Raw genomic sequence first — 13,244 nt, 5'->3', positions numbered from 1 at the left:
GTTACTTTTTAATTGATTACATGACTACACATTATTAACACAATTTCCATAAATGAATAATAATTTATTGATTCTGCCTAATTCCTCTTTTCATGTTTTAAATGTAGCTTTCTCAAATAACCTACCACTTATATACATCCAGAAATTATTCCAGTTTTGTGTAAATACACACAGACCAGTTTCTACTTAGAATGCTGCATTCGACCATAAAAAATAAAATACAAAATAAAATCATTTTCGTGGGTAAGAAGTGTTTCAACATTGCATTAACTACTGATGATTTTTGTCATTATGACTTCAGAGGGTCTTATAATCATATATTATTATGTCTTTGGAAGGCCTTTATCTTTCAGACATTAAAATACTTATACATGATATTTAGCCTACATGTAATGCAGGCATTCCCAAATTTTTTTTTTTTTTTTTTTTCTGAACCTCTTTTACCTAATATATTTAGGGTTACTTGTAGTAGCCCTGAGATAATTTTTATAATTAACACATTTGCATGATCACGGTTCTCTGACATTGGTTAATGGTCAAGTCAGGTCACCTTTACTTAAATAGCGCTTTAAACAAAAAGTATTGCATCAAAGCAACTGAACAACATTCATTAGGAAAACATTGTGTCCATAATACAACATGATAGTTAAAGGCAGTTCATCATTGAATTCAGTTATGTCATCTCTGTTCAGTTTAAATAGTGTCTGTGCATTTATTTGCAATCAAGTCAATGATATCGCTGTAGATGAAGTGTCCCCAACTAAGCAAGCCAGAGGCGACAGCGGCAAGGAACCGAAACTCCATCGGTGACATAATGGAGAAAAAAACCTTGGGAGAAACCAGGCTCAGTTGGGGGGGGGGGGCAGTTCTCCTCTGACCAGACGAAACCAGTAGTTCAATTCCAGACTGCAGCAAAGTCAGATTGTGCAGAAGAATCATCTGTTTCCTGTGGTCTTGTCCTGGTGCTCCTCTGAGACAAGGTCTTTACAGGGGATCTGTATCTGGGGCTCTAGTTGTCCTGGTCTCCGCTGTCTTTCAGGGCAGTAGAGGTCCTTTCTAGATGCTGATCCACCATCTGGTCTGGATCTGGGTGACTGCAGTGACCCTCTGATCTGGATACAGACTGGATTTAGTGGCTATACTGTGACCTCGGAATAAGAGAGAAACAGACTAATATTAGCGTAAACCAGGTTAAAGAGATGGGTCTTTAATCTAGATTTAAACTGCAAGAGTGTGTCTGCCCCCCAAACAATGTTAGGTAGGTTATTCCAAATAGGAAAAGGATCTTCCGCCCGCAGTTTATTTTGATATTCTAGGTATTATCAAATTGCCTGAGTTTTGAGAACGTAGCGGACGTAGAGGAGTATAATGTTACAAGAGCTGATTCAAATACTGAGGTGCTAAACCATTCAGGGCTTTATAAGTAATAAGCAATATTTTAAAATCTATACGATGTTTGATAGGGAGCCAGTGCAGTGTTGACAGGACAGTGCTAATATGGTCATACTTCCTGGTTCTAGTAAGAACTCTTGCTGCTGCATTTTGGACTAGCTGTAGTATGTTTACTAAGCGTGCAGAAAAACCACCCAATAAAGCATTACAATAATATAACCTTGAGGTCATTAATGCATGGATTAACATTTCTGCATAGACCATAATTTAGATATATTTTTGAGATAAAAAAAGCAGTTTTATAAATGCTAGAAACATGGCTTTCTATGGAAAGTTTGCTATCAAATTAAATTAAAAAATTTAATTAAAATTAAATTTATGCATTTAGCAGACGCTTTTATCCAAAGCCACTTACAGTGCATTCAGGCTATCAATTTTTACATATCATGTGTTCCCTTTGGTTCCTAACTGATGACGAAGAATTGACAGAGCAGCCATCAAGTCTTGAACAGTGTTCTAGTTTATTACATGCAGAGTTTTTAGGTCCTATAATTTACACCTCTGTTTTTTTCAGAATTTAGCAGTAAGAAATTATTCATCATCCAGTTTTTTTTTTTTTTATCAACTATGCATTCTGTTTATCAAATTAGTATGTTTTGCCGGATGAAGAAATATAGAGCTGAGTATCATCAGAATAACAGTGAGAGCTAACACTGTGTTTCCTGATGATATCTCACAAGAGGATCATGTAAAGCGTGAAGAGTAACAGCCCTAGAACTGAGCCTTGTGGTACTCCATACTGCACTTGTGATCGATATGATCAAAAGGGGGGATCAGAATTAGCTTTATTCGCCAGGTGTGCGCAAACACACAAAAAATTTTGCAATAAATAATGTGAAAGAATTTAGAACAGTAGATTGATTTATGTACAGATTTGTGCATTTTTACTATATAGAACTGTATAAATAATAGAGGTATGTATGCGTATTTACATAATACATGAGAAGGCAATAATTAAAGATGTAGAATGATTTACGGAAATTAATTACAGAACACAGGTAATGATTGATTGATATGTTAGCTGTTTAAGCTGGAGATGGCATGGGGAAAAAATATGTCTAGATGTTCTAGTGCCCAGAGATCTGTAGCGTCTGCCTGAGGGGAGAAGTCCCAACAGGTTGTGTCCGGGGTGAGAGGGGTCTTTGATGATGTTACCTGCCCGTTTCTTCACTCTGGAGTTGTACAAGTCCTGAAGACTGGGCAGGTGCACACCAATGATCCTTTCTGTGGTCCTTAACGGTCAGTTGCAGTCTTCTTAAATTTGATTTGCTGGCTGACCCAAACCAGACAGATATAGAAGAGCACAGAACCGACTCAATAATAGTCTGGTAAAACTGTGTCATCTGTGCCTGTGTCAGGTTGAACTTTTTCAGCTGATGAAGGAAGTACAACCTCTGCTGGGCCTTTTTCACAATGGAGTCAATATGAATGTCCCACTTCAGGTCCTGAGAGATAGTGGTGCCCAGGAATCTGAATGACTCCACTGCAGTCACAGTGCTGTTCATGATGGTGAGTGGGGGGAGAGCAGGGGGATTTCTTCTGAAGTCCACGATCATCTCCACTGTTTTGAGGGTGTTCAGCTCCAGGTTGTTGAGAGTGCACCAGACAGCCAGCTGCTTAACCTCTTGTCTGTAAGCAGACTCATCTCCGTCCTGGATGAGGTCGATAACTGTGGTTTCATCTGCAAACTTCAGCAGCTTGACACCGAGGGGTCTTTAGAGGTGCAGCCATTTGTGTAGAGGGAGAAGAGCAGTGGGGAGAGAACACAGCCCTGAGGAGCTGAGGATGGTGCTGGTGTTGAATGTGAGTTTTCCCAGCTTCACTAGCTGCTGCCTGGTGATCCACTGACAGATGGACGTGGAAACAGAGAGCTGTTTGAGTTTATTTTGAAGGGTGACTGGGATGATTGTGTTGAAAGCAGAACTGAAGTCCACAAACAAGATCCTTGCATATGTCCCTGGTTTGTCCAGATGTTGAAGGATGTAGTGCAATCCCATAATGACTGCATCCTCCATAGACTGCAGGGGGTCCAGCAAGGGTCCAGTAATATCCTTCAAGAAGCCCAGCACCAGTCTCTCGAATGACTTCCTGACCACAGATGTTGAAGCAACAAGTCTGTAGTCATTACGTCGTGTGATTTTTGGTTTCTTGGGATCCAGGGCGCTCCAGGGATCTGTTGAAGATTAATTTGAAGATAGGTGGTAGCTGGACAGCACAGGCTTTGAGGCAGGCTGGAGAAACACTGTCTGGGGCTTTTGATACATCTTCATTCACTGCTACAAATTGATGACGGTCATATAAGTAAGATTTAAACTATGCTAATGCACTTCCATTAATGCCAACAAAGTGTTCTAGTGCAATTTTGAGGTCAATAGTGTCACATGCAGCATTAAGATCCAGTAGCACTATATAGAGATAATACAGATACAACCATGATCAGATGATAAGAGCAGGTCATTTGTAACTCTAAGGAGAGCAGTCTATATATATATATAGTAAGTTATTTATTTTGATTGATATCTTAAAATTTATTTTAATTTAAAAAAATTTTATGATTTAATTAATTATTAGCTTTTCATTAAACTCACAAACCCCCTGCAGTTCTTTCACGAGCCACAGTTTGGGAAACCTTGATGTTTAGTGCACTTCATTATGTTAATAACAAGAAATGTAATATATTTTCTTTTCCTGGCATTTTTATATTAATATGGTATAATATTATCCTATTTAAATCAATATGACAAACGAGTTAGGTCAGAATCTAAAAGTAATCAAAAATTAGTCTGATTATAGCCTATTACCTAAAATGAAATGTAATGGATTACGTAACTGTAGTTAGTAACGTAATCCATTACATTTAATTTTGCATGCTTTTAGTTTTGCCATGTAATTTGAAAACAGACTACAGTTTGTAATCTACTGAGCTCTTTTAATACAGTATCTGATTATCAAGACACCACATGCAATTTTATACACATAAAAACAACAACAACAACAACAACAACAACAACAACAGTATATTTGTTTTATAACTATAAAGTATTTCCCTTATAAAATACAGTGAAAAGTAGTATTATATAAGCCCAAACATATACGTTTACTGTAAAATATAATTAGCACCAATATCCTTAATACAATCAACCCTATGTATAAGTGAAACCCTTAAGGGCATCCCCAGAAATGTTTGCATCAATTTATTTTTATAGTTATTCTAGGCTATATTTCTTTTTTATTATCCAATATGTTTATTGGATTTGTTTTATTTATTTAGCATTTGCCATGCTGTTTTTTAGTTTAATTTGTTGCTCCAGTGTAGACTTGAGCAGATTATAATGCTGACAAAGCTTGCATGCAAAATATAGCCTACAGTTACAAAATGCTATGCTATGCTCACTGTACCTATTTCTTACAGTAACATTCTGGCATATCATTATAACTGTAAACAACCCGTCTATATGGAAATTCCAGCTAAGTTTAAGACGTCCCAGAAATGAAGCCTTATAAAAGAGCTGACACTAAAGCCATGTTTTGGTCAGATGGCTGGAGTTTATAAAGAAGCACATCACGTGGACACTTCCACACGCATGTAGACCGAGGAGCTCCAGATCAGCGCTGCTGAGCTCAGATGATGCTGATGCTGCTGATGCTGATGCTGCCCTGCCCTGCGTGAGCTCTCCTGCTGAGTCATGGCTTGTGCTGGTCCATTACTGAAGTACACACACCACGAGACAGACTATATGTCGAGGACCTACACGTGAGGCATTACAGCATGAAATAGCCGCTCATAGTGGGCTGTTTATATAAGGAGAGGACGCAGACGTGTAGGAGTGGCTGTCCTACATCGCAATGATTGCTGCGGCTTTTTTGGTCTTATTGAGACCCTTGAGTATCCAGTGTGTATTATTGCTATTATTGCTTTTGGTAGGAACTGTCGCAGCGATCGTGTTTCTCAGCTGCTGGCATCGCAAGCTCCGTGATGAGAAAATTCCCATAAAATCGGTTCTCACGAGGCGCTCGAGGAGCCGAGGTGAGTAGCGCCGGACGCGTCGCGTCATCTCCACCATATATATGTCTGCTTCTCTTCTGTAGGATGTCATAGCGCTAGCACACATGCTGCATGTACAACGACAGGGTTTAGTAGACATTTTCCTTCCCTCCTGTCTTCGTTTGGGATCATCATCCGAGCGTTTGAGTGCCGCATGCGAGCGCGAGCGATCGCTTTTCATCGTTTGTTCTCGTTGTGTGTTTAATAAAGTCTTCTTTATTTCAAGAGCAGACAAAGTTATGTGAAGAGCATCTCTAAGACACAATATGACTGAATGCATGTGGGGTTTGTTTCATTCATTCCCATTTGTTCTAGAAGCTGGTTTCCGGCCGCATCATTTTCGCTCTGAGGTAAATCTCTTTCTCTTGCTCTCTCTGTCAAGGTCATAGAAAAGTAGAGCAAAGCATCCAAAAATAATGACATTCTCAAGAAATGCAATGTTTTGTTTCACTGTTATTTAGTTACTTTCATCTTGAGGAAGACGTAGTATCCTAAGCAACTGCGTGAAATGCGCATTGCGCATGTGTGACTGATAAATAATTCAGAAAGGACTAGCCTACTTCCATATTATTACATGCTAACTATAAGTAAATATGTCAAAATTAATAAACAACGAAAGACTGCAATCATTTGTAGCACTCAACAGTTCTTGCTCTGCGATGATGTTATGGTCATTGTTTGACAGGTTTGTCGTCACAGTCCACGTCATGCGAGGAGAAGCGCACGCGCGCGCGTTCCTGAAGAGCAGCCGCTGATCGAGAGCGAGCCGGACTCGAGCCTGAGGAAGCGCAGAGTGAAGAAGAGAGTCCAGCCAGACTTCTATCAGTCCGTGCAGCTCACGCCAACACGCAAACCGGTACGTATCTCCTCATCTGTGAGGCCTTCACTCGTAGTCCACTCTTCATAATCAAGCTTCTCTATTGACATCTATGGTTCCATGAAGAGTTCCTCAATGCACAAAAGGTTCTTTATAGTGGAAAAGGGTTCTTCCCAATAACCTAAGAAAGCAATGGTTGTTCTAAGAACCATTAACTGAAAGGTTCTTCTGGGAACTGTGGGGAACTTTGAGAACTGCACCTTTATTTGGAAGAGTTTCTTGACTTGTAGCTAAAAAGCCAAGCTAGTCAACATGAAATACAAATCAACCTTATTAATTTTCTGTTTTATTATGGTGTTTCATATTGATTTGAAGTTGCTAAGTCACTCCTCATCGACTGAGCGACTCAAATGCTAACATGCAAACATGAAAATGCATCTTGTGTTCAGTCTTACTGATGGTGATTCTCCAATATAACCAGGATATATTTTAAAATATGAGATCTTTATCCTCTTTGAACGTGTCAAATTATAAAGACCACAAGACCATTTCTGTATTGTCAGTCATGTCTCATTAGTGTCATCATATGTAACCAATGTAACCAATAAATAAATCAAATCAATGTTCAGTACACTAGAATTTGATGTTGTAATATCACATCATTATTGAATTAGCTTTTGATTTTCCTTGCATGATCTTTAAGTACTGACACATAATGTTTAGGGTATATACCAGATTTTAAACCGCTCTAATATCATATATGTGGAAATTATAGGAACATAATGCAGAAACAGTTAATTGACTCAAGTAGAAACAGGACTCTTAAGAAAGGCAGGAAAGTGATCCAAGGCCCTTTATAAGTGATATTATACTCAGAATAAGAGTGATTTTGCATATGTGGATTCGGTATGCTACTCATTTCTTCTTCCTCCCTTCGATATAAGCTCTTCCTTTTAAACTGCTTTACTGTATAAATGCTAGTGAACAGTGTCCATCTCAACTTTGCTGTGCTCTCTGTTTGATCGATAATGGCATCTCACTGCAGTGGTGAGAGCCATCGAGATTGTCTGGGCATTCTCCAAAAATATCCCAGAAATAAGTGTACTGTAAAGCTGCTTCGATGTATTACCTTACATCAGAACTTGATCTTTGTCATTGGAGGCACAATCAATAATAGTACGATAGAAGGCAAAGTATTGCACCTGCTATTTGGGGTAGGATTTGCTTTGGAGCAATTTTCACTCAGTAAATTTCACAAATCATTAAAAAAAAAAACCCCGGCAAGTAACACATTAAATTAAATGTTAAAGACCGAAACAGTATTGTCTTGTAAAACAAGAAATCTTTTTTTATTTACAACTTTGAAAAATGTCCAAGGTTGTAAATTATGATTTTTGTTTTATCCTGGAAATATAGAGAACGTGTTAGAATTTAGAACATATTTGAAGAATGATGTAAAATGTCTAGCTTTCTTCTTGTACATCAGATGTTCTTTGAAACTGTTTTAAATCATGCTGGAGAAGATGATGCTCAGCTTTGCTCTGCTTGTGAAGTTGATGCCAGCTCTGGTCTTGTTCTAGAAGAGAAGCATATTCACTAGTGGTGTCAGACAATAATTTGCTTTTGAATATATTAAATCTTTGTAATGTCCTATGACCTGCCACAACTCGACTGAAGTTCATGGTGATAGTAGGTTTGGTCAGATTCAGTGTGCTATCTAAATATCACATACATGCTGAAAATCACATATACCTGTACATGTACTTTACACACACACAGACACACATAAAGGAATATATAAATGTAGTGAAAGTAGTCTGTCTTTCTGCTACTTTGATCTGAATGTCACACACAGTGACTGATTATCTGTGAAAGTTCTCTCCAAAAACATCTTTCATCTTTAATACTGTACTGATATTAATTTACTCTTATGAAGGGCACAAACCTTATATGAAAATTAGATACTGTGCTTTTTTTTAATGAAATCCAGAACACTGTAGTATGTGTGTATGTCTGGACACTTGCTGAATCAGAAATTGGTTGTCATGCATAATATATAACGGAAGTATTACAGTGCTTCTTCTGTGAATAATCAAGCAGTTCATTTTTGTAAATCTGGAAACATATGAACAAGCATATCAGTATTGTATCCTATTGTTTTTAATAATATGTTGTGTATTGCGTTTCTTTTTCCATATACCGGCTGTAGCACATGCTGTCTGACTACCAGCCCTCACCAGCCTCGCAGCTGTCCCCTCACATTCAGGCCTTCACATGGTTGTCATACTTAAAAGTTCAAGATTGAGGGGTCAGCGAGAGTCTGCAGACCTCTGACTTCCATGAATATGTTCAAGAGTAGTGTTAATAGTAATTGTTGTAATCCATTTTTTTTTTAACAAAGCTTAATGTCTTGACTACACAACAAAAGAAGTTCAACACACTACAATCAACACACTACACAAGCTTTTTTCCTCTATTCATCTGTATTTTAAATGTATTATATGTTATTTAATGCCTTTCAAAAACATAATTCACAAAGATCAAAAAATGAAGATGACAAGATACAAAAACAAACAAACAAAAACAAAACAACAACAACAACAACAACTTAAAAACATAGAAAATTATGATGCACTCTTAAAAATAAAGATTATTTATTGGCTTTGATGGTTCCATGAAGAACCTTTAACATAGAACTTTATAAAATGCTCAAATGTTTCTTTAAAGAGGAAGAAGGTTCTTCAGATGATTAAAATGCTGTGAGAACTCCCTTTTGAAAACTTTATTCTTAAAAGTGTATAAAACAACTGGTCCTGGTCTCAGAAAACTACACTGAAATTTCTATTGACATGGGGCTTAGAAAATAATTAGATTTTTCTGCTATATAATGTATTCTTTGAAAGGTATGTATTACTGGTCACTGGTAATTTTGTTAAAAGCTGCTGGAAACAGCAGAGGAGATGAGAGCAGCTCTCGTGAGGATGCGCGCAGGGTGACGGCAGCAGCAGTGCACGCGCACGCGCTTCCAGGGATGGCGCTGTAGGACCACAGCAGATTCCGCTCAGCGAAGGATCCTGGCTCCTGTCCGTGGTTCTAGACTGCGCGTGTCAGTGCATGGTGACGCCGTGGGGTTGTGTGCTGCTCTCTCTCTCTGTCTGTCTCTATCTCTCTCTGGGGGACTTCGCACCATTTCATGCTTTGGATTAACCGAGCGACACGCGACGGAGTTACAGCCACAAGGGTGTGGTTCTATCCAAAATGAGATCGTTTGTACATGACAAGTGGAAGTAGGATATCTGCGCATCCTTTAGAGATGTACACCGCGGTGAGTGCTGCCTTGTCCTGGCGGGGGAGCCACATGCGACTCATCCCGATGGGGGTTGTGTTTTATTGTTGATCTCTGATCATTTGAGTCTTATGTGCGAAGAGCAGATGTGTATTTTCATGTCGGTGTGTTGTGCGCGCAGTGATGGTGAGATAACATGTAGCGTTCACGCGCAGGGATGTTTTTGTGTGCGCTCCTGTGCTGAACAGGCGATTCATTGCCTTCTATTGTCTCTTCACACAGAGCTCCGGGTCTGGGAACGCGTCCCTGCGCTGCTCTATGTCTTCATCGGCAGATTTCTCCGATGATGAAGAGTACAGTGTGAAATCTGGGTCGGGGTCGCCAGCACCGGGGGACACGTTACCGTGGAATCTACCCAGACACGAGCGCTCGAAGCGGAAGATCCAGGGAGGATCCGTGCTCGATCCCGCCGAGAGAGCGGTGCTCAGGATCGCAGGTAGGGTCCCAAATCTCCCGGTGCACGTCCATTCATTAGACTCCAGCAGAGAAAACGATGAGGCCTGATGTTTGCTTTTTAATCAAGCAGCAGTCAGTGAACTACACGTGTGAAGAGTTGGACCAATAATAAACGATGAAGAACTAACTTTAGGGTGGTTTGGGTAGCTATTAAAAATGCCACGGGTGGTGCTTTAAATGTCTTGCACTGGAAACACCTGATCCTTACATGTAAAATCTGGAGGTCATCATCATCATTGTCATCATAAAATGAAAAAGAATACGCTCAAAGTTTCTTCTGATGCACCGTGGATCTGTTTTGCTAGCTGGCAATCAGTTGTTTTCACAAGCTCAAGGCTGAAAGATGAATCAGCAATCTGTATCTGCATGTGTCCTGCTCTGGAATGAGAGGACATTCCCTCTTAGGCTTCTGTAGCTTTATGACCTATTCAACATGAGATTCAATATGACATACCATAATAATATCTCATAATCTATCTATCTATCTATCTATCTATCTATCTATCTATCTATCTATCTATCTATCTATCTATACTAATAGCCTATATACACACTCTCAGAGAAAAGTGTACAAAAGCTGTCACTGGGGCAGGACCATTTGATGCATATTAATATCTTATAGCCAAATATCAATACATAAAGTATAAAATGGTACATATGCCTATCAGTACCTTTTGAAATGGTACAGGCCCATTGTCACATTTTGTATCTTTTTTTGAGTGCACAAACAGCCTCTGTTCATCATTGTTGCAAGCGCGAATATTCCGGTTTTAGGACCTTGGAGTGCACGCGCGCGCGCGCCTCGCTTGTGTCACGGACACGCGGCAGTGACCACCAGCCTGAGCCTCTAAAATAGAGGATGACTGTGCATGACACATTCTGCCCTTTATGTAGTCGGACATGTGATAAAAATAGCACTCCAGACGAATGCTGAGCACACATGAACAGAGTCGAGAAGAGCAGCAGCAGTCAAATAAGCACGCGACACAAAGTCATGTTGTGAAAACTGCTGTTATTTTCAAGAGCTTACTGTGGGTTTTCTGGCACGGTGAACGACAGTCACTGATAACAGCCCGTCCTCTGACCGGCACCGGGTGAGAAGCCCGCTCATTGGCCGGTCGGCGGATCTGGGAGGGAGCAGCAGGGGCGTCGCCGGTCCCCGAGCAGCGGATCCCGGGCAGGGCTTCAGTTCTCAGGCGCGTCCGGTGAATGAGCAGCCTCGACCGCTCCGCCAATGGCCCGCTACGGACCGGCTCCGTGTAGGCTCGCCGACGAACTGGACTATCTCCAGGCGTACGAGGACGTGCTTGAGAAATATAAAGGTAAAGAATCAGTCCAGCTCGGCCGTTCGTTCAATTCATTTTACTTAAATAACCGCGAGACGGTTAACGGTGTCAGAACATCAGCGTGATGCATACCTACAGTAATTCATACATTGTTTCATTGTTTACTGAATAGAAACCGGTTACTTGGTAGCAGATTTGCTGACCTGGTATGAATTTGTCACAGTTTAATAAAGACGTCGGTCTGTCTGACAGATATAGAAAGATTGTTCTGTTTGTGTGCTCAGATGATTGTGTTAGATGTTTGTAATATTGTGTGGCTTACATCAGTGTGTTGTGTCCCACCCGTCCTGTCCGCTCTAGCATCTCCTCCTCGTGCACTTAAGGTGATGCTCATACACTTATCATCTGCTGGATGCAGTTCTGAGGAAATATACACATGCACCTGTGCACAGAAACACATGTTGCCCTGCCTGAATGTGTAGCATGCAGGTGAAGCTGATGGGATGTTTTTGGTGATTTGTAGCTTGTATGAGTGTCTATCAGCTGTAGAGTAAGCTCACAGTGTGTGTGTGTGTGTGTGTGTGTGTGTGAGGCTGCTGCAGTCATATGATGTAGGGTCGCTCTGATTCTGTGTGTTTTGCTTTCTGGAGGCAGTAAGCTTGACAAATAAGTTCTTATCTTTATTATCTATAACTTGTTTATTTCCTACAGTGCATACTTTTAATTGAATTGCATAAATCTATGGTTACAAAACAGTTGTTATTTTTCCGAAGCCATGAGTGTGTGACTGTTTTGAAAAGCAATGTTTAATGTTGAGGCAAACAGCTCCCAAACACTCCTGAGTTTCTAGAGTTTGTCTCGGTGTAGGTGTAAGACACGTTTTGTTCTGGCTGTCAGGTGTGCTTGACTTGAGGTCAGAGGTTATCAGAGCTAGTTTATTGGTCACTGTGAACAGGTTTGTGTGCCAACAAGAGCGGGATAAGCACCGTTAGAAAATATCAAGGGATAATGAACATACCTCAGTGTTTTTCACCCTTTAATTGAATGTGTTATTGAAAATTACTTAAAAGTGTGATTTTATTAATGATTCTACTGTCAGTTGCATGAAACAAAAACCTAAGAATGACAAATAATCATTTTATTTATATGCAGCATTTTAACAATGCTTAGTTAAGAACAGTATGCAATATTTATCAAAATATAGTTTTAATAAAATATTATAATTCCTGAAAAATCCTCAGTGGAAACGTTTTTTTGACTTGTGATGAAAATGAATCATTTTTTCCTGAAGTTTAAAGCGTCTGGTCAGAAGCAGTGTGATATTCAGTGTGTTGTCAGTATTCAGTTTAGCTCATGTGTCATGTGCTTCAGTTTATGTTACAGCTACACTGAGGTGAATGTGTTTCAGCACTGTCTGAAAGAAGTCTTTCATGGAAAATAGTTTTGCTTCAAAGGAGATTAACAAGAAATCTACATGAAGTCTTGAGTTTAGAGAGTTTAGAGTAAAGAATCGATACACTTAAAGATAAGCATTTCCTTTGAATGAAACTCTTTGCTTTATTCTTTGTTGAATAAGTGAATGACACCTTCTGCCTCAGTTTGAGTTCTTCCTGTAAGACTTTTAACCCATGTGACCACTGGAAACGGTGATGCTTCCTCTACAGTCACCAGCAGAATATTCCATGCTGAAATATGTGAAGTGAGTTCATTACAGCTTCACTTGTTTCCATGAAATTCAAAACAAAATGAAAAGTCATCTATTGTGCTCTTTACTCTGACTGTCAGTAGTCTTCTCAGGGAGCTGGGAGTTCTCTGGAGAGTGGGAGCTATGGACAATGATAA

At 39.7% G+C, this 13,244-nt stretch overlaps 1 protein-coding gene across 1 annotated transcript in view; it reads left to right on the top strand.

The window, feature by feature from the left end:
• Positions 1-5,071: 5,071 nt before the first annotated feature.
• LOC113113078 (dystonin-like) overlaps positions 5,072-13,244 on the top strand; it is a 154,391-nt gene continuing 146,218 nt past the window's right edge. The window contains exons 1-4 of the mRNA XM_026279235.1: positions 5,072-5,479; positions 5,816-5,847; positions 6,183-6,353; positions 9,883-10,096. Of these exons, the coding sequence (XP_026135020.1) occupies positions 5,299-5,479; positions 5,816-5,847; positions 6,183-6,353; positions 9,883-10,096 (598 nt within the window). The 5' untranslated portion in view covers positions 5,072-5,298. The remainder of the gene's footprint in view (positions 5,480-5,815; positions 5,848-6,182; positions 6,354-9,882; positions 10,097-13,244) is intronic.

Source organism: Carassius auratus, chromosome 13 (assembly GCF_003368295.1).
Source record: "Carassius auratus strain Wakin chromosome 13, ASM336829v1, whole genome shotgun sequence".
In the NCBI taxonomy this organism is placed as follows: domain Eukaryota; kingdom Metazoa; phylum Chordata; class Actinopteri; order Cypriniformes; family Cyprinidae; genus Carassius; species Carassius auratus.
This window is presented reverse-complemented; position numbering and strand designations above follow the sequence as displayed.